The 19,840-nt window shown below is 57.7% G+C and overlaps 1 protein-coding gene across 11 annotated transcripts in view; it reads left to right on the top strand.

Annotated features, from left to right (window-relative positions):
- The window catches only part of SOX13 (SRY-box transcription factor 13), a 37,590-nt gene that overhangs the window by 14,574 nt on the left and 3,176 nt on the right, over positions 1-19,840 (top strand). For 7 of the 11 annotated variants that reach the window (XM_064398944.1, XM_064398942.1, XM_064398940.1 and 4 more), the window contains exons 2-12: positions 13,379-13,580; positions 14,392-14,488; positions 14,632-14,718; positions 15,308-15,480; positions 15,876-15,944; positions 16,040-16,327; positions 17,132-17,291; positions 18,025-18,134; positions 18,236-18,332; positions 18,414-18,557; positions 19,519-19,735. In XM_064398944.1, coding sequence (XP_064255014.1) covers positions 13,379-13,580; positions 14,392-14,488; positions 14,632-14,718; positions 15,308-15,480; positions 15,876-15,944; positions 16,040-16,327; positions 17,132-17,291; positions 18,025-18,134; positions 18,236-18,332; positions 18,414-18,557; positions 19,519-19,735 — 1,644 coding nt within the window. The remainder of the gene's footprint in view (positions 1-13,378; positions 13,581-14,391; positions 14,489-14,631; positions 14,719-15,307; positions 15,481-15,875; positions 15,945-16,039; positions 16,328-17,131; positions 17,292-18,024; positions 18,135-18,235; positions 18,333-18,413; positions 18,558-19,518; positions 19,736-19,840) is intronic. The other 4 variants (XM_064398948.1, XM_064398947.1, XM_064398945.1 and 1 more) reach the window with 4 other exon arrangements.

The raw sequence follows: 19,840 nt of genomic DNA, 5'->3' as shown, positions 1-19,840 counted from the left end.
GCGCTCCTTCCCGCAGCATTTTGGGGCTCGGGTTTTGTTTGGGTTCGGGTTTGGGTTCAGGTTCAGATTTGGGGTTCAGGTTCTGGTTTGGGTTCAGGTTTGGGTTCCATTTTGAGTTCGGGTGCTGGTTCTGGTTTGGGTTCGAGTTTGGGTTCAGGTTTGGGTTTGGGTTTGATTCAGGTTCGGGTTTGAGTTTGGGTTCGGGTTCAGGTTTGGGTTTGGGTTTGAGTTCAGGTTCAGGTTTGAGTTTGGGCTCGGGTTCTAGTTTGGTTTCAGGTTTGGTTCTGGTTAGGGTTTGGGTCTGGTTCGGGTTTGGGTTCTGGTTCTGGTTCGGGTTTGGTTCCAGTTCTGGTTCAGTTTTGGGTTCTGGTTCTAGTTCAGTTTTGGGTTTGGATTCTGGTTCTTGTTCGGGTTCAGGTCTGGTTCTGGTTCGGGTTCAGGTTCAGTTTTGGGTTTGGGTTCGGGTTCGGGTTCTGGTTCTAGTTCTGGTTTGGGTTTGGTTCTGGTTCAGTTTTGGGTTTGGGTTCTGGTTCTGGTTTGTGTTCAGTTTTGGCTCCGGTTCTGGTTCTGGTTCCGGTTCTGGTTCTGGTCTGTCCGTGCCGCAGGGAGGGCTCTCCGGGCCGGGGCTCTCCGGGCCTCAGCGATCCCAGCCGCTCCAGCCCCGCGGGAACGCGCAGAAGGGAAATAAATCAGCGCGGTTTCTGACAGTTCTGCTGGGAAACATCTCCGTGTTCCCAGCCCACCCCGCGCCTTGCAGGGAGCCCCTGCGGGGTGGGATCTGCCCCGGCCCCTGGAGCTGCCCTGCCCCGGCTGGGCACTGCCCGGGCTCCTGCAGCTCAGGGAACCACAGAAAAGCAAAATTTCGGACATTTCAGACCTGGGAAAAGAGCTTTAAATTGTGGAGAGGCAAAGTTTCAAATATTTCAGAGTCCATCAGCCCCACGGGGTCACCTGCTGTGGGATGGCTTGGAAAATCCTCTGCCCTGACCCCGGGGATGGCAGAGCTGGGAATGGCAGAGATGGGGATGGCAGAGATGGGGATGGCAGAGATGGGGATGGCAGAGATGGGGATGGCAGAACCAGAAATGGCAGAAATAGGAATGGCACAGCCTGGGAATGGCAGAAATGGGGAATGGCAGAACCAGGAATGGCAAAGCCGGGAACGGCAGATCCTGGTAATGGCAGTGCCTGGGAATGGTAGAAATGGGGAATCGCAAAGCCGTGAATGGCAGGGCTGGGAATGGCAGAGCTGGGAATGGCAGAGCTGGGAATGGCAGAGCTGGGAATGGCAGATCCTGGTAATGGCAGAGCTGGGAATGGCAGAAAATTTGGAACAGCAGAGTTGGGAATGCCAGAGCTGAGAATGGCAGAGCCTGGGAATGGCAGAGATGGGAATGGCAGAATTAGGAATGGCAAAAATGGGGAAAGGCAGAGCTGGGAATGGCAGGGCTGGGAATGGCAGGGCCGGGAACAGCAGCTCCCGAGCAGGGCGGGCGCTGGGGAATGCCAGAGCCGGCCTTATCTTTTGTCTGGAACAATGGAGGGCTCGGCCCTATTGTTCTGCTCTCACGCCCAGCGGAAAGCGGGGTCCCCCGGGGCAGGGGCTGGCTCGGGAGCGTGCCCGGAGCCGCGGCGGGGACGGGCGGGGGTGGCACGGGTGGCACGGACCCCTCGTGGCTGCTGCAGCGAGTTCCCGCAGGGAGCCCTTTCCCGCTGGCTTTCCATGTGGATTTTAGGAGCAGGGAGGTCCCCTGGAGAGCCCAGCTGCAGGCTGGGCAGGGCAGGGCAGGATTTGCTGCTTTTAGGGGTTCTTGTAGGGATTTGGGCTCTCTGGGATCCCATTCCGGCTCCTTCCTGATGGGTTTCCTCTGGTTTGTGGGTCCGTGCTGGGAATCTGGCTGGGGAAAAACCATTTTTGGATGTGGGGTTTGTGTGTTTTCCCAAAAAAACTCATCCTGGGGGCTGGGCAGAGCTGGCACAGCTCAGGGAAGAGACACAGGAGCCTGGGACTGCTCGGGCTGCAAGCACAGCCCCAAAATCCTCCCAAAATCCGTTTGTTTTCCCAGAGGGGAGCAAAACACCCCAGTTTCTTGGGACCAGGCTGGCATGGGCACCTGGAGGCCAGAGCTGCCAATTCCCGGTGCTCAGGGAGCCCAGGAGACGTGGGGACAGGGCGGGGGGTGACAGAGGTGCCACCAGCACCTCGAGCCCCTTGTGTGGGACATGGGGAGCCCCAGTTTGACACCCCGTCCCAAATGGGGAGGGCTGGCGGCTTCTTGTCCATGCTGGGATTTTGTTGTGTGGTGAAAAACACCCCAAAAACCTCATTCCCCAAAACCTCATTCTCAAAACTCTCATTCCCAAGCCACTCATTCCCAAAACTTCTGGTCCATGCTGGGTTTTTGTTGTGCTGTGAACACCACCCCAAAACCCTCGTTCCCAAACCCCTAAATCCCCAAAACCTAATTCCCAAATCCCTCTGCTCCCCCCGAGGCGAGGAGCCCATCCCAGAGCTGAATTTACGGGTTTTTAATTCCCCCAAACCCAGCAGGGAGAGGAGGGGTGAGCCCCAAACCCCAAACCCATCCCTTTGGGATCGTGGCAATCTGGAAGTCGCTGCTCCCAAATCCCGTTGGATCCTGCAGCGGGATGCAAAGTGGGGCGTCCCAAACCCCAAACCCCAGAACCAGGGGGTGTCTCTGTGAGCTGAATTAGTGCCCCAAAAATGACAAAACAGTGTCAGCAAGGCTGCCAGGCCCTGCTGCAGCTCCTGGCGAGGCCGCGGAAGCGCCGCCGGATGCTCGGCGTCACCCGAGGCGGGGGATGAGCTCAGAACCCAAACCCGCACCCCAAACCCCCAAAGCAGGGCAGAGAGCACCCAAAGAGCCCAAACGTCCTGCCCAGGGGGGTTCATCCAACCCCGTCCATCCCTGCTCCCCGTGAGCCCCGCGGGAACGGAGTCAGGGCTGAACCTGGGAGGGATTTGGGGCAGGGGGTGGTTGGGGGACAGAAGATAATTTTGGGGACAGGAAATGATTTTGGGGCAGGAGATGATTTTGGGGCAGGAGATTATTTGGGGACAGGAGATGATTTTGGGGCAGAAAATTTGGGGACAGGAGATAATTTTGGGAACAGGAGACAATTTTGGGGAAGGAAATGATTTGGAGACAGGAAATTATTTTGGGGCAGAAGATGATTTTGGGGACAGGAGATGATTTTGGGGTAGAAGATGATATTGGGGCAGGAGATGACTTTGGGGCAGATGATTTGGGGACAGGAGATGACTTTGGGGCAGGTGAGGAGCAGCCAGTGGCACCTTTTCCCTCAGAGTGAGGTTCACGAAGGCCCTGATGGCTTTGGGGCAGCTCCCAAAACACCAGAAAAAAATCCCATTGCTGGAACGTGAAGCAACCCCAACATCTGGAACTCCCTGTGCCCCACATTTGGGAAGTGACTCCGTGTCCCCTTTTGTCCCTCCGTGTCCCCTTCTGGGCACAATCTGGAGGTGAGGACGTGTTTGTGCAGCTCAGGGTGCCGAGCACAGGGACCCCAAAGGTTTCCGGGGCGCTGCCGGCTGCGGCTGCGGGGCGGAAACGCGGCCCCAGAAGATTTTGGGGTGCGACTGGGGGCTTGGGTGCTGAGAGTGAGAGACCCCAAATCTGGTTCTGAGCACCCTTGGGTGCTCCTGGGTGTGCCCAGCAATCCTGGGAAACTCCAGGTGGGATTGGTGGCCACAAATGGGAAAAGCTGGAAAAAGTGGGAGGTGGGAAATGCCATAAAAGGTCGAGAGTGGGGGGTTATGGATGTGGGGTTTGTTATGGGATGGAGACCCCAAAAACCTGGAAAAGCATGGAATTATTGGGAGGTGTAAAATCCCATAAAAGCTCTGGGATGGGGGGTTGTTGACGTAGGATGGATACACCAAAAACCTGGAAAAATACGGAATATTGGAAGGTTTAAAATCCCATAAAAGCTCAAGAGTTGGGAGTTACGGATATGGGGGTTTGACATGGAATGGAGACTCCAAACTTCTGGAAAAATATGGAATTATTGGAAAGTTTAAAATCCCATAAAAGCTCTAGGATGGGGGGTTATGGATATGGGTTTTGGCATGGGATGAACCCCCAAAAACCTGGAAAAATATGGAATTATTGGAGGTTTCAAATCCCATAAAATCTCAGGGATGGGGGATTATGGAGTGGGATGGGCCCAAACCAGCACCAAGTTCTGCTCATCCCCAACTCCACCCATGGGTTTCCCATGGAAAAAGGATTTGGGAAGAGCTTCCCTCCCACGAGGAGCTGTGGGCAAGAGGGTGAGCCCTGCTTTGGGATTTTTTTTTTTTCCCAATAGGGCCAGGAAAAAGAATCAGAAATCTTGGCCCTCCCTCCCTCAGGCGATAGGAAAATCTGCTTTAAATTCTCCTTTAAATTCCGCTTTTAAAACCTTCTTCAAATTCTGCCTTAAAGTCAGCTTTCGAGCCAAGGCTGCTTCAAAGCCTTGATTAAAATCTCGTTTGCGCTCAGCGCCTCAGCCGAGCCCCCCACCCCCGGCCGTGCCTGGAAACGCTGAGTGACAGAAGTGACACAAAAACGCCACCGAGATCGGCCACCCCGATAAAGCCCGCTCTGGGGCCAGGCAGGGCAGGGAGGGAGCCGTGCCGTGCCAGGCTCGCCGTGCCAGGCTCGCCGTGCCAACCTCTGGGTGAGTCGTCCCCATCCTCGTCCTGGGATTTTCTTTATTTCTCTGCGTTTCGGCGCTTTCGGAATTTCATTCCATCACGGGTGGCTCCGCTGGCGAGCGAGGGGATGGCCTGGAGGGGGTTTGGGAGCTGCTCCAGGGATTTCTGTTGGGTCCCAAAGATCTGGGGGTGGCCCCAGAACCCCTCTGTGGGGTCATGGGGCTGATCCTGCCCCGCTGGGTTTGGGATAAAGGCTCAGCACCCGCAGGCCAGGGGGGTTTGGGTTCAAAATACCTTTTAAAGTTTATTTTTGAGGCAGAAAACAAAGGGAAAAAAGGGTAAATCCCCATTTTTCAGAGTGCCAGGATTGCCTCTATTAAAGAGGGAACGTTTTGGGGTTTTTTAGGGTTTTAATGCAGGGGAGTGGGAAGGGCAGAGGAAAAGGGGGATTAAAAAAAAAAAGGTTTTGCTTTTTCCTCGACGTTTAGACCTGTGATTTTCTGGGAAGGAACCTTAGTGCTCTCAGACTCTCCCTGCCCTTAATTTCCCTCTCCTGAGCATCCCCTTCCCCTAAAACCCCATAAAATTCCTTGGACATGGACCCTGCAGAGCCGGAGGTGCTGCGAGGAGCCTTTTCCTCCGGGATTTACCTCCTGGAGCAGCAGAACCACCCCCAAAGTCCCCTCTGGAGCCAGGAAACGGGAATGACCAGCGCTGCTCCCGGGGCGTCACGTGGCTCGTCCTGGGATTGTTCCCGGGATTGGGGTTGGAAATAATTCCAGCGGAGTTTCCTCCGCTTCCCTGATGAGATCATTCCCGCCTCATAAATCCCGCGGCCAGGAAGTTCCACCTGAGGTTCAGACTTTTTTTTTTTTTTTCCCCTTCCCCTCCTATTTCCAACCCTCCCCACAGCAAAAGGAAAAATGTGTTTGGGTCGTGGCTGTGAAGGGGTGGCCCTGGGCCAGGGAAGGATCCGGCTGCTTCCAGGGATTGGGATTTATTTGGCTAATTATGTTCCAGGGATTGGGTTTTATTTGGACAATTATGGTCCAGGGGTTGGGTTTTGTTTGGGTAATTATGTTCCAGGGATGGGGTTTAATTTGGATAATTATGGACCTCCTGGCTGGGTTTTGTCGCACAGGCTCGCGGGAGGCAGAATCCCTGGATTTGGGGTTGGGAAGGAAGGTCCCAGCTGCTTTTGGGATCCTAAAGGATCAACCCCCTTGGAGTAGTGGGAAAGAAGGGGGAGATGGAAATTCCCCATCCAAAGGGACCCTGGGATGTCCCAGAGCTCCGGGATGGATCCTGCGGATCCTGGTGGCCACAGGGGGTGTGGGCATGGATCCTGATCCCAGTGGTGTGTGGGGCATGGATCTAATGGATCCCAGTGGTGTGTGGGGCATGGATCCTGATCCCAGTGGTGTGTGGGGCAGGGATCCTGATCCCAGTGGTGTGTGAGGCATGGATCCTGATCCCAGTGATGAGTGGGGCACAGGAAATCCTGATCCCAGTGATGTGTGGGGCATGGATCCTGATCCCAGTGGTGTGTGGGGCACAGATCCTGATCCCAGTGGTGTGTGGGGCATGGATCCTGATCCCAGGGATGTGTGGGGCATGGATCCTGATCCCAGTGGTGTGTGGGGCATGGATCCTGATCCCAGGGATGTGTGGGGCAGGGATCCTGATCCCAGTGGTGTGTGGGACACAGATCCTGATCCCAGTGGTGTGTGGGGCATGGATCCTGATCCCAGTGGTGTGTGGGGCATGGATCCTGATCCCAGGGGTGTGTGGGGCATGGATCCTGATCCCAGGGATGTGTGGGGCACAGGAAATCCTGATCCCAGTGGTGTGTGGGGCATGGATCTAATGGATCCCAGTGGTGTGTGGGGCATGGATCCTGATCCTGGTGATGTGTGGGACATGGATCCCGATCCCAGTGGTGTGTGGGGCATGGATCCTGATCCCAGTGGTGTGTGGGGCATGGATCCTGATCCCAGTGATGTATGGGGCACAGGGAATGTGTGGGGCACAGATCCTGATCCCTGTGATGTGTGGGGCATGGATCCTGATCCCAGGGGTGTGTGGGACACAGATCCTGATCCCAGTGCCCACAGGGGATGTGTGGGGGTTGACTCATCCTTCTCAGGCTTTGTTGGGGGCTCTGTTTCCCCATTCCTGCCCCCCAGTCCTGCTGGACACAGGGAGGACAAGCCCCAAGGGATGGGGTGGCTTTGGCCCAGAGGGACAATCCCATGGGAGAAGCAGGAGCTGCAGTTTAGCCCTCATCCCATCTCCTGGGACAGCAGGATCCTGGGATTTCTAGGGCATGGGAAACACCCGATGGAGACCATGGAGCATCCCAGATCCTCCTCTTCCCCTTGGCCCAGGAATTCCCCTTTTCCTCCCTGCCTTGCATTTGAGAGAATTTAGGGATGAATCCCTGTTATTTTCCCTCTTTCCTCAAGTTTTGGAGGGGGGGATTGATTGGATTTGCCCCCAGAACTCTGCAGGAATTCATCAGGGCGATGTGCACCTCATTAATAACCCTGGGTAAGGCCTGGAGGCCTCCAGAAGGGGCAGGCTGGGTTTTTTTGGGATAGAATTGACAAAAATGTTTGTAATTTCTTGAGGATTCAACCTGGCAACCCAGATTGCTCCTTTCTATCTTAAAAGATGGAAAATTGATGCTCTGCACCCCCAAAAAACCCCATGACGTGGCCGTGCTGAGAATTCCAGGCGTGAGGAGGGGACATCCCTCCCCGGGGACACCAGGATGGTCCCTGCAGAGGGCACCTGGAGGGATGGGGTGGCACGAGCAGAGGGGTGACCCCGACTCCTTCCTGTGCCGGCAGTTTCCGTGATGCTGGTGCTGTCACCGGCGCGTCACCGCCGTGCTCTGACCTCGTGGGACATTTCCGGATGTTTCCAGAGGCCGGTTGTCCTTTGGGGAAGGAGAAATCTCCTTCAGGGAGCTGAGGGTGGGTGGAGGATGGACAAACACCCACCTGGTTTGGAGGGACAGAGAGAAATCCCAGCTCCTGCTCACCCCAAAGGCCGTGCCAGGATGGAAAGGGGCATTTGGGGTCTGGCGGTGTCTTTGGGATGGGATTTTCCATAAAGTACCACTGGGAAGGACAAACCAGGCAATTCCCATCCTGCTCCTGCTGCCCCTGGGAGCAGCCCCCTCCCCAAATCTCTGGTGGACACCAAAAATCTTCCATCTCACAGCGGATTTTGCAGCTTTTCCGGCGCCCCGAGCTCTCTGCGCAGGGGAGCTTTGGGTTTTTCTGCTGCTGAGCTCAAGTGAGGTCGAGATGGAAGAAAAAGCGGAGGCGGCCGAGGATGGGGCTGAGCCCAAATTTGGAGCTTTCCGCTGCTGCTTTGTGAGGCAGCGGGGTGGGGACACAGCCCGGGCAGGGGACACGGGCTCTGAGCAGTGACACGTGGAGCTGTGGCTCGCACGTGGTGGTGGTGCCATTTCTGGGGCTGAAAATGCTCATCCCGTTGCCTTTTGGGGTCAAAAAATAATTTTTTCACAACCAGAAAATCCAGTGCCTCTCATGCGGTGGTGGTGGCATTTGTGAGTCTAAAAACCCTCATCCCGTTGCCTTTTGGGGTTAAAAAATGACTTTTCAGAACCATCAAACCCTGTGGCTCTGACATGGTGGTGGTGGCATTTCTGGGGCTGAAAACGCTCATCCCGTTGCCTTTTGGGGTTAAAAAAGAATTTTATAGACCCAGCAAACTCCGTGGATCTGACATGGTGGTGGTGGCGTTTCTGGGGCTGAAAATTCTCATCCAGTTGCCTTTTGGGGTTCAAAAACAATTTTTCCACACCATCAAACCCCGGGGTCTTGCATTTCCTCACCCACATTCCTCCCACCCCCATGGACGGACGGCACATCCCACCTCCCCCACGGCCACCTGCCGTTCCCAGGGAATGACCCCAAATCCCGGGGATGCTCTGGATCCCCAGGGAAAACCCAGCAGCCCCATGAACTTCCCCCAGGCAGGGCCATGGGCCACCCCGGCCATCCCTGCCGGGCACGGTGGAGCAAACATCCATTCTTTTCTCTTGGAAGACACCCGGGGCGGAAACGCTTGGAAGCGGCCCCGAAAGGACATTCCAAGTCTGGCAGGAAAGCGGCCCCGCTCGTCTGGCAGGAGATGGGCTATTGTCTGTCCCGGTGGCCGGCCGGGATTCCTCAGGTCCTGCCTGGAAGAGGAAAATCTCCGTGTGTGTCTTTATTTTTTCCTCTGCCCTCTCCCAGGGGTGTCGCGGCTGCTGCTCGTGCCGGCGTTGCTCCTCTGGTGTTTCCTCCTTGGATTTTCCCCTGTTTTGCCCGGTTTCCTGGGCTCTGGTGGTGGGGTGAGGTTTTTTTGGGATGATTGGGAGCCACGTTGGGTTCCTGAGGGGAAGAGACGTGGATGGAGAGCTTTGGGAGGGAGGAGAGAAGAACTCCAGCAGCTGGGACAACCTGATGGGCAGGAGAGGGCAGGGTGATCCCGAAAATCCGGGCAGCAGCTCCCCCAGCCAGCTCGCCAAGGGTCTCTTGGCTGTCCCTGGGGTGGGATTGTCCCCAAACTGAGGGGCAGGCTGAGCCCTGAGGCAGGAGTGATGTGACACGGGGTGAGGGATCGTGGTGGCTCTTGGATCCCCGAGGTCCTGCGGTGCCGAGATTTTGGCATCTCCTGGATCCCAAATTCCTGCAGGGCCAGGGTCTCAACACCTGGATCCCAAACTCCTGCAAGGCCAGGGTTTCAACACCTGGATCCCAAATTCTTGCAGTGCCAGGGTCTCAACATCTGGATCCCAAACTCCTGCAGTGCCAGGGTCTTGGTGTCTCTTGGATCCCAAATTCCTGCAGTGCTGGGATCTCAGCATCTCTTGGATCCCCAAATTCCTGTTCTGTTGGAATCCCATTGCCTCTTGGATCTCCAAACTCCTGTAGTGCCAGGATCGCAACATCTGGATCCCAAACTCCTATAGTGCCAGGGTCCCAACATCTGGATCCTAAATTCCTGCAGTGCTAGGATTTTGGCATCTCCTGGATCCCAAAATCCTGCAGTGCTGGGATCTCAACATCTGGATCCCAAGCTCCTGCAGTGCCAGGATTTTGGCATTCCTCGATCCCAAACTCCTGCAGTGCCGGGATTGCAACAATTCTTGGATCCTGAACTCCTACAGTGCCAGGATCTCAACATCTCCTGGAATCTCCTCGATCCCAAGCTGTGGGGTTTTGGCACCTCCTGGATCCCAAACTCCTGCAGTGCCAGGATCTCAACATCTGGATCCCCAACTCCTGCACTGGTGGGATTTTGGCATCTCCTGGATCCCAAACTCCTGCACTGGTGGGATTTTGGCATCTCCTGGATCCCCAACTCCTGCACTGGTGGGATTTTGGCACCTCTCGGATCCCCAAACCGGTGCCGGGCAGGGTGGGGGTTTCCTGGCACCTCATCCCCTTTTCCCAGCCCCTGGAGCAGTTCTGCTCCACACAGCGGGGCCGATAGGATCAGGCCTGGCTGGCGGGCAGGAAGGGTGGCACGGCCACCGGGAGAATTGCAGGACGTGCCGTTCGCGGGTACGAACCGGGAAACACGAGCTGCCACCATCCCACATCCAAAATCTCGGAGCTGCCGGGCTGGGATTGGGAGGAAAGGTGAAATATGGCTTCAAAATTGGAATTTCAGGGCTTTGCTGCTTGTGGGATGAGCCCCCCAAGAGCTGTGAGGGAAGGAAGCATCCCATGAGGATTCGGGATCTGTTTCCATCCTCCAGGCTGGCACTTTCCATCCCGACCCCATTCCCTCCCTTCCTCCCCACCCTGGATTTAACGGGGAACATTAAAAACCGAGAAGATCCTTTCAGCGCCGTGCCAGGGCGATTGTTCCGTGCCCATTGTGTGCCCCAGGCAGCCCCGGAGCCCACACCTGAGACCCGCCCGGAATGAGATAACAGCGCAGTTTTCCCCTTTTCCCCTTTTTTTCTGTTTGCTCGGCAGGGTGGATAACAAACCCTCACGGAGGCCTCTTTCAAACACGGCCCTATTAAAGCCTGGCCCCATTTTGAGAGTGAACTTCCAGTGGCACCGGGAGGTGAAGCACAATGGGAACGGGACCTGCGGGAGGGCTGCGATGGGATTTTGTCTCTGCCTCAAACCAAAGCCATCGCTCCGTGCTGCGGTGCTGCTCTTGCAGCATCCCAAACCTACAAAAATTTGCATTTTTGCATGGAAAAAACGCCAAAAAAGCCGGGAAAATGGCATTTCACGCACACCTGAGGTGCTGTGCTGTGCATTCCTGCCTCAGTTTCCCCACCTATAACATCCCCACAAGGCCAATCCTTGCTGGAGCGGGCACAGCTTCCCGCCGGGTCCGGTCCTTCCCGGCAGTGGATTTTGGGGGGCCGGGTGGCCCCGGCCAAGGTGAGCCGGGGCAGGAAGGGGCGCCGCAGGATGCGGCAGCCCCCGGGCGATGCGGGGCCGGGAGGAAACCCGGCGGGTTTGTTCGGCGGAGGGCGAGGGAACCGAGATTAAAAAAAGGCCCGCTAAGATCAGAAAGGCTGGCGAGCACAGTGCCCTATTGTGGAGCTGTCACACTTCCCTTTACTTTATTGCTTTTGTCCAACACCCCATTGTTCCACTTCCTTTTGTCCCCTATTCACAGCCCTGGCTTTTCATTACCCAGCCGGCCTTGTTGTTTTCATTTCTTTTGTTTGAAGTTCCTGAGAGGAAGGTTTTATTTTCAGCCGTTTGATTAATTCGCAGCTTGAGCCGGGCTTTGTTTGTTATGTAATTGCTGCCCCCAAGCCGGGCGGCCCAGCTCAGCCCTCCCCACCCCGCTTTGCACCCCCAAACTGGCTTTAGGGGCTCCTGAGGGGGGTCTGGGAGGTGAGAGGGTGCTGGGTTTGGGGTGGCAGGCGCTGTCCCCATCTCAGGGCAGTCCCACAACGCAGATCCCGATTCCAGGGTAAATCCCTTCCTCCTTTTCCCATTATTCCCGCTGAAAGGCGAGGACAATGCTTGTTCCTGTTCTTGCTGTGTGGTGTGAGGCTTGGTGGCCACCAAAGGCAAATCCCCGTGGGCACCACCGATCCTGGCGCTGGCTCTTGGCAGCCCTGGCACCCGGAACGAGGGGTGGGGACACATTTTTTGGGGACAAACCCCATGGAACGCCAGTGCTTGGGGTCCCCATGGGGTGTTATAACCCATTCCCTATAAAACTCATGGTCACTCCTGCAGTGCCCATCCCCACTGGGACTGGGATTGGCACCCACAGGGGTTTGTGGGATCACGGAGAGCCATTCCCGGGGCCAGCCCCTTGTCCTGGCAGGGCCTTGGCAGTGCTGGGCCAGGGCTCCCAGAGGAGCTCTTCTGGTGGCCACTCCTGGTCCTAGATCCATCCCATGACTGGGACTTCCAGAGGAGCCATTTTGGTGGCCAGTCCCAGTCCCAGGTCCCTCCTGTGCCAGGAATTTCTGGAAGAACCATTCTGGTGGCCAGTCCCAGTTCCAGTCCCATTCCATTCCAGGGATTCCTGGAGGAACCATCCTGGTGGCCAGTCCCATTCCATTCCATTCCATTCCATTCCATTCCATTCCATTCCATTCCATTCCATTCCATTCCAGGGATTCCTGGAGGAGCCATCCTCGTGGCCAGTCCCATTCCATTCCATTCCATTCCATTCCATTCCATTCCATTCCATTCCATTCCATTCCATTCCATTCCATTCCATTCCATTCCAGGGATTCCTGGAGGAGCCATCCTGGTGGCCAGTCCCATTCCCACTCCCAGGTCCCTCCCGTGCCGGGGGTTCCTGGAGGAGCCGTTCCGGTGCCGTCCCAGCCATTGCTGGGCAGAGCCAGGATTTCCCCTTCCCGTTGGATCGGGAACCCGTGGCTGCCCCGATGGCTTTCTAGGCACGGCTCCTGGAGCTGCGAGGGACCCTGGGCTGCTGGGCCCTGTCACCCTGAGCCTGGGCTTGCTGGACGTGGCATGAAGGCCCCTCAAGCTGTCCCTCAATCCCAATCTCTGGGATCTCTGGGTTGTCTTTAGGAATTCATTCCTTCATCCTGAGGTGTGAAGGGTTGGTTTCCCCAAGGACGGAGCTCCAAAAACATGGAAAAACAGGAACAAGAGCTCCCAAGGTGTGAAGGGTTGGTTTCCCTAAGGATTGAGTTCCAAAAACATGGAAAAGCAGAAAAAAGAGCTCCCAGGGTGTGAAGGGCTGGTTTCCTTGAGGATTGAGCTCCAAAATCCTGGAGAACCGGGAACAAGAGCTCCCAGAGTGTGAAGGGTTGGTTTCTCTGAGGTTTGAGCCCCAAAAACCTGGAAAAGTGGGAACAAGAGTTCCCAGCGTGTGAAGGGTTGATTTCCCTGAGGATTGAGCCCCAAAAACCTAGAGAACCAAGAACAAAAACTCCCAGGGTGTGAAGGGCTGGTTTCTCTGAGGATTGAGCCCCAAAATCCTGGAGAACCAAGAACAAGAACTCCCAGGGTGTGAAGGGCTGGTTTCTCTGAGGACTGAGCCCCAAAATCCTGGAGAACCAGGAACAAGAGCTCAGCTTTCCCCCTGGCAAACCCCAGGGACGCTGTCCTTGCACCGTGGGGCACACCAGGGTGGCACCGGGCTGGGAGAGGGCTGCCCACGCCCAGGGGTGCCCGGTGGCCGTGGTGACGTCCCTGCTGTCCCCAGGATGTCCATGAGGAGCCCCGTCTCTCCACCCCCGGAGCTGGATGGAGCGGGCACCATGGTGAACTGCGTCGTCAAGACCGAGGAGAAGAAGGAGGGCGGCCCCGAGACCCCCCCGGGGGCTGCCTCCAGCGCCGAGCCCCGGCCCCACGACCCCCCGGGGCCACCTCCCAGGGATGGCACCGACCCCCAGGCCCTGCCACAGGTGGGTGTGACAGAGGTGGTGCTGCCCAGCCCTGCTCCAGACCCTCCATCCCATGGACGAGGCGGTGGCTGCTCCCCCGCGTGGTTTTTCCTCACGCCAAGGAATTAAAACTGAAACCTGAGGCTCTCCCAAGGTTTTTTTGGCTGCTCTTTTGAGCCCAAAAACCTGGAAAAGTGGGAACAAGAGCTCACAGGGTGTGAAGGGTTGGTTTCCCCAAGGATTGAGCCCCAAAAACCTGGAAAAGTGGGAACAAGAGCTCCCAAGGTGTGAAGGGTTGGTTTCCCCAAGGACTGAGTTCAAAAAACCTGGAATAACAGGAGCAAGAGCTCCCAGGGAGTGAAGGGTTGGTTTCCCTGAGGATTGAGCCTCGAAAAACTGGAGAACCAGGAACAAGAGCTCCCAGGGTGTGAAGGGCTGGTTTCTCTGAGGTTTAAGCCCCAAAATCCTGGAAAACTGGGAACAAGAGCTCAGTTTTGCCCATGGAAAACCTGGGGCTTTTCTGGGGTCATCTCTGGGCTTTGAGGGCTTCACCTTCCGTGTGGAACCCCCAACGACCCCCTCCAGGTGTTCCCCATCCCTTCAGCCTCCCTTTCCCATTGTCCTGGGGTTCTCCTCTCCCTGCTCTGCCCTCAGAGGGGAGAGGAGCTCAGGGGACCATGGGAGAGAATTCCAGCATTTCCATACTGCTCTCTGGGTGGGATTCAGGGAATGTGCCTGGCAGAGCGTGCTCCAGCTCCCAGCATCCCACCGGACTGGGATGTCCCCTGCTGGGGGTGTCCCTGGCGGTGGCAGTGACATCTGTGTCCCGCAGGAATCCGCCGGGGATGTCCCCGAGCCCCGGCGCTCCGCCTTCGAGCCGGCCGGGAGCGGCCAGGAGAAGCTGGACTTCAACAGGAACCTGAAGGAAGGTGGGAAACATTCCCAAGGGACCTCTTGGGATCCCTTCCCTGCCCCTCGGGATTTCCCCAGAGCTGTGGGATGGACTGAGCCGTGCTGCAGAGCCTCGGGATGTGCTGATGTGGTTGTCCCCTGTCCCTGTCCCTGTCCCCAGTGATGCCAACCATCGAGAAGCTGCTGGCCAGTGACTGGAAGGAGCGGCTGCTGGGCAGGAACACGGCTGAATCCAAGGAAGTGAAAGGTGGGATCCACCTCCACCAAGCTCCCTCCTGCCTCCCAGCCGGGAGCACCAAAGCAGGAGGGGAAATGTCCACATTTCGTGGGGATTTGTCACTTTTTTAATTGGTTTTTTTTTGGAGGTGAGCATCTCTGCTACCTCTGACTGCAGGGTGGGGGGTTCAGAGTGTGGGGATCTTTCCATTCCTCCCAAATCTGACATTCCCTGGTTGCCCCATGGTGGCTCTGGTGGCTTTAGAACTTCTCTGCCTCACATTTCCCACCCCAAAGTCTTCAATCTCAGAGGAAATAGGAATTACACTCCTTAAACAAAACCACCTCCATCCCACTTTGTGCTTGACCCTCTCCCCCTCCCCACCCCCTGACCCTCACCCGGTCAGGTGTTTTCCCCCCAGGAATGCAGAAGAAAATTGGTTTTTTTGATTGTTTTTTTTTGGAGGTGAGCATCTCTGCTGCCTCTGACTGCAGGGTGGGGGGTTCAGAGTGTGGGGATCTTTCCATTCCTCCCAAATCTGACATTCCCTGGTCGCCCCATGGTGGCTCTGGTGGCTTTAGGACTTCTCTGACCCTCACCTAATCGTGTTTTCCCCCAGGAACCCAGGAGAGCCTGGCGGAGAAGGAGCTGCAGCTGCTGGTGATGATCAACCAGCTGTCCACGCTGCGGGACCAGCTGCTGACGGCGCACTCGGAGCAGAAGAACATGGCCACCATGCTCTTCGAGAAGCAGCAGCAGCAGATGGAGCTGGCACGGCAGCAGCAGGAGCAGGTGGGGACCGTCACCCCTCGGGATCCCTTTGGGGTGTGCTTTGGGGTCCCATTTTGTGTTCCCATCCCATCCCTTGGAGCTGGGAGGACCACGGGTGGATGGAGATGGGGGTTGAGCCCCCCAGGATGAACAAACCACCCCAGGTGCCTCCTGCCTGTGCTCACCTGCTCCTTGAACACCTCTCCCAAGGGCAGGGGTGACACCGCTGTCACGCCTGGGGTGTGACACACAGCCCTTGTGTCCCTCGAGGTGGCTCAGGGCAGCTCAGCCCCTCCTCCTGCCCTTCCTGGGGACCCCCTGCCACCCTTTTTCTGCGGCGCTGGCCGGGTTCTGCCAGGCTGGAGGCCAGCCCAGCGCTGTCCTTGATGCCACCAACGCCGCTGTCCCCTCCGCAGATCGCCAAGCAGCAGCAGCAGCTCATCCAGCAGCAGCACAAGATCAACCTCCTCCAGCAGCAGATCCAGGTAAAGGCAGGGGACACCTCTGTCCCTGTCACCGCTGTCCTGCTGTCCCCAGCGGGGGTGGCACAGCGTTGATCTGGTGTCCCTGTCCCCTCCAGCAGGTCAACATGCCCTACGTGATGATCCCCGCCTTCACCCCCGGCCACCAGCCGCTGCCGGTCAGCCCCGAGTCCCAGCTGGCCCTGCCCATCCAGCCCATCCCCTGCAAACCGGGTGAGTCGGGGCTGGCCCGGCCCTGCGGGGCGGCCTTGTCCCCCAGCCGCGTCCCTGTTGTCCCCAAGCGCTGTCCCTCTGCTCCCGCAGTGGATTACCCGGTGCAGCTCCTGCACAGCCCCCCTCCTGCCACGCTGAAGAGACCCGCGGGCCCGGGCCACCTCCCGATGCAGGTACGGCCCCAAAAACCCCAAAAACTCAAGTACAGCCCCAAAACCCTGGCACAGCCCCAAAAAAACCCTTCAAACCCTGATACAGCCCCCAAAATCCCTGATACAGCCCCCTAAACCCTGGGACAGCCCCCAAAACCCTGGGACAGCCTCCAAAAACCCAGGTAAAGGTCCAAAAACCCTGGCACAGGTCCAAAAAACCCTGGTACAGTCCCAAAAATCCCCTTCAAACCCTGATACAGCCCCCCAAACCCTGGTATAACCCCCCAAACCCTGGTACAGCCCCAAAGAAACCCTTCAAACCCTGATGCAGCCCCCAAAAACCCTGGTACAGCCCCAAAAACCCTAGTACAGCCCCAAAAATCCTGGTACAGCCCCAAAAACCTCCTTCAAACCCTGGTACAGCCCCCCAAACCGTGGTACAGCCCTGAAAACCCTGGTACTGTCCCAAAACCCTGCTATGGCCCCCAAAACCCCCTTCAAACCCTGGTACAGCTCTAAAAACCCCCTTAAACCCCTGGTACAGCCCCAAAAACTCCCTTCAAACCCTGGTATGGCCCCAAAAATGCCCTTCAACCCCTGGTACAAACCCAAAACCCCCTTCAAACCCTGGTACAGCCCCAAAAACTCCCTTCAAACCCTGGTATGGCCCCAAAAATGCCCTTCAACCCCTGGTACAAACCCAAAACCCCCTTCAAACCCTGGTACAGCCCCAAAAACGCCCTTCAAGCCCTGGTACAGCCCCCCAAACCCTGGGCTGGGGCTTTGGGGTCAGCTCCTCACCCCCCACCCCTCTCTCCCCCCCAGGAGACCTCGCAGCCGCTGAACCTGACGGCCAAGCCCAAAGGTCCCGAGCTGCCCAGCGCCTCCAGCTCGCCCAGTCTGAAGATGAGCGGCTGCCAGGCGCTGCCACCCAGCCACGGCGCCGGCAGGGAGCTGCAGAGCAGCCCCTCCAACCTCCCGCTGGGTGGGGACACAAGGGACATCGCTGTCACCCTGGGCTGTGCCACCGCCCGGGGCGCAGCTGGGGTGGTCAGGGTGGGGTCAGTGGTGTGGGGGTCAGCGGGGTGGCCACTGGCACCGATGGGTGCCCATGGGGTGGGTTGAGTGGTCAGTGGAGTGACCGCTGGCACTGATTAGTGCTTTTAGGGGTCAGTGGTGTGAGGGGTCAGTGGGGTGACCACTGGCACCAATGGGTGCCCATGGGCATGGGTGCTGTGAGTGGTCATCAGTGGTCAGCGGGGTGGCCGCTGGCACCGATGGGTGGCCATGGGCGTGGGTTGAGTGGTCAGTGGAGTGACCACTGGCATTGACGGGTGCTCTTAGGGGTGGGTACTCTGGGGGGTCAGCAGAGTGACCGCTGGCACTGACGGGTGCTTTTAGGGGTCAGTGGTGTGAGGAGTCAGTGGGGTAACCACTGGCATTGACGGGTGCCCATAAGTTGGGGTACTCTGGGGGCTCAGTGGAGTGACCACTGGCATTGATGGGTGACCTTAGTGGTCAGTACTGTGAGTGGTCAGTGGAGTGACCACTGGCACAGATAGGTGTCCATGAGGGTGGGTACTCTGGGGGGTCAGCAGAGTGACCGCTGGCACTGATGGGTACTCTGGGGGTCAGTAGGGTGGCTGCTGGCACTGACGGGTACTCTGGGGGGTCCCTGGGGTGGCCGCTGGCCCTGACGGGTGCCCGTGTCCTGCCAGGGTTCCTGGGAGAGGGCGATGCCATCACCAAAGCCATCCACGACGCGCGGCAGCTGCTGCACGGCCACGGCGCCGCCATGGAGGCGTCCCTGAGCAGCCCCTACCGCAAGGTGAGCGTCACTCCGTGCTGTCACCGGCCCCTCTGCCACCCCAGCTCACCAGTGCAGCTGTCCCCGAGCTGGGGCTGGCTCCTGACCCCGCTGTCCCACAGGAGCCCGTCGGGATTGACTCCTCCCCGGTGAAGGAGCGGATGGAGGAGACCCCCAGCCACCGGCTGGACGAGGCTCTGCTGAGCTGCGAGATGGACGGTGAGGGTGGCCAGGGCACGGTGGTGACCCCCGCCTGGCTCTGTCCCCCGGCTCCTGCCCTGATCCCGCGTGTCCCCGCAGGCTCCCGGCACTTCCCGGAGTCCAGGAACAACAACCACATCAAGCGGCCCATGAACGCCTTCATGGTGTGGGCCAAGGATGAGCGCAGGAAGATCCTGCAGGCCTTCCCAGACATGCACAACTCCAGCATCAGCAAGATCCTGGGTGAGATGGGGGGCAGGAGCCCCTCTGCAGCCCCTGGAGGGATGGGAATGAGATCTGGGAATGGGGATCCCTTCTGCATCAGCCATAGAGGGATGGGAACAAGATCCTGGGGCAGGATCCCCTCTGCATCCCCCCCAAGATCCCGGGACTGGAGCCCCTTTGCAGCCCCTGGAGGAACGGGAATGAGATCCGGGCATGGGGATGTCCTCTGCATCCCCCCCAGGATCCCGGGGCAGCCCCTGGAGGAATGGGAATGAGATCTGGGGATGGAGGATCCCCTCTGCATCCCCTGGAGAGATGGGAATGAGCTCCTGGAGCAGGATCCCCTCTGCATCCCCCCCAAGATCCTGGGGCAGGAGCCCCTCTGCAGCCCCTGGAGGGGTGGGAATGAGATCTGGGGATGGGGGATCCCCTCTGCATCTCCATGGAAGGATGGGAACGAGATCCTGGGGCAGGATCAACTCTCCAGGAGGATCCAGCAGGATCCTCCAGGAGGAATGGGAACAAGATCTGGAGATAGGGGGTCCACTTTAATTGCCACAGAGGGACCTCCCTGACCTGAGGAAGGTCAGGGAATGAGGGGATGAATCCATGAGGGAAGGTCAGGGAATGAGGGGATGAATCCATGAGGGAAGGTCAGGGAATGAGGGGATGAATCCCAGAAGGGAAGGTCAGGGAATGAGAGGATGAATCCAGGAGGGAAGGTCAGGGAACGGGGAATGAATCCCTGGAAATGCCCAGGGAAGTTCAGGGAAGCTGTTCCCAATATTCCAGCAGAACCAGCTGCAGCACGTGGCTCCCACCAGCACCACCCTAAATCCAGGTGCCATTCCCACAACCAGCACCATTAATTACCATCATTAATTAATCAACCAACAGCACCAACCAACCTCGGGATGGGTTCGCCCCGATCTCCTCGCTCAGGCAGGCTGTGAGACGCTCTCCCCCTTTCCCCACGCAGGATCCCGCTGGAAGTCCATGTCCAACCAGGAGAAGCAGCCCTACTACGAGGAGCAGGCGCGGCTGAGCCGGCAGCACCTGGAGAAGTACCCGGACTACAAATACAAACCGCGGCCCAAGCGCACCTGCATCGTGGAGGGCAAGCGGCTGCGCGTGGGAGAGTACAAGGCGCTGATGAGGAACCGGCGCCAGGACGCCAGGCAGGGCTACTTGATAGGGTAATTGATAAGGGGATTGATAAGGGAGCTGGTAATGGGGTTGATAAATGGGGGATGGATAAGGGGGATTGGTAACGGGGGATTGAGAAAAGGGATTGATAAGGG

The sequence above is a fragment of the Passer domesticus genome, chromosome 25 (assembly GCF_036417665.1).
Source record: "Passer domesticus isolate bPasDom1 chromosome 25, bPasDom1.hap1, whole genome shotgun sequence".
Lineage (NCBI taxonomy): Eukaryota > Metazoa > Chordata > Aves > Passeriformes > Passeridae > Passer > Passer domesticus.
Note: the sequence above shows the minus strand (reverse complement) of the source record. Positions and strands in the feature narration are given on the sequence as shown.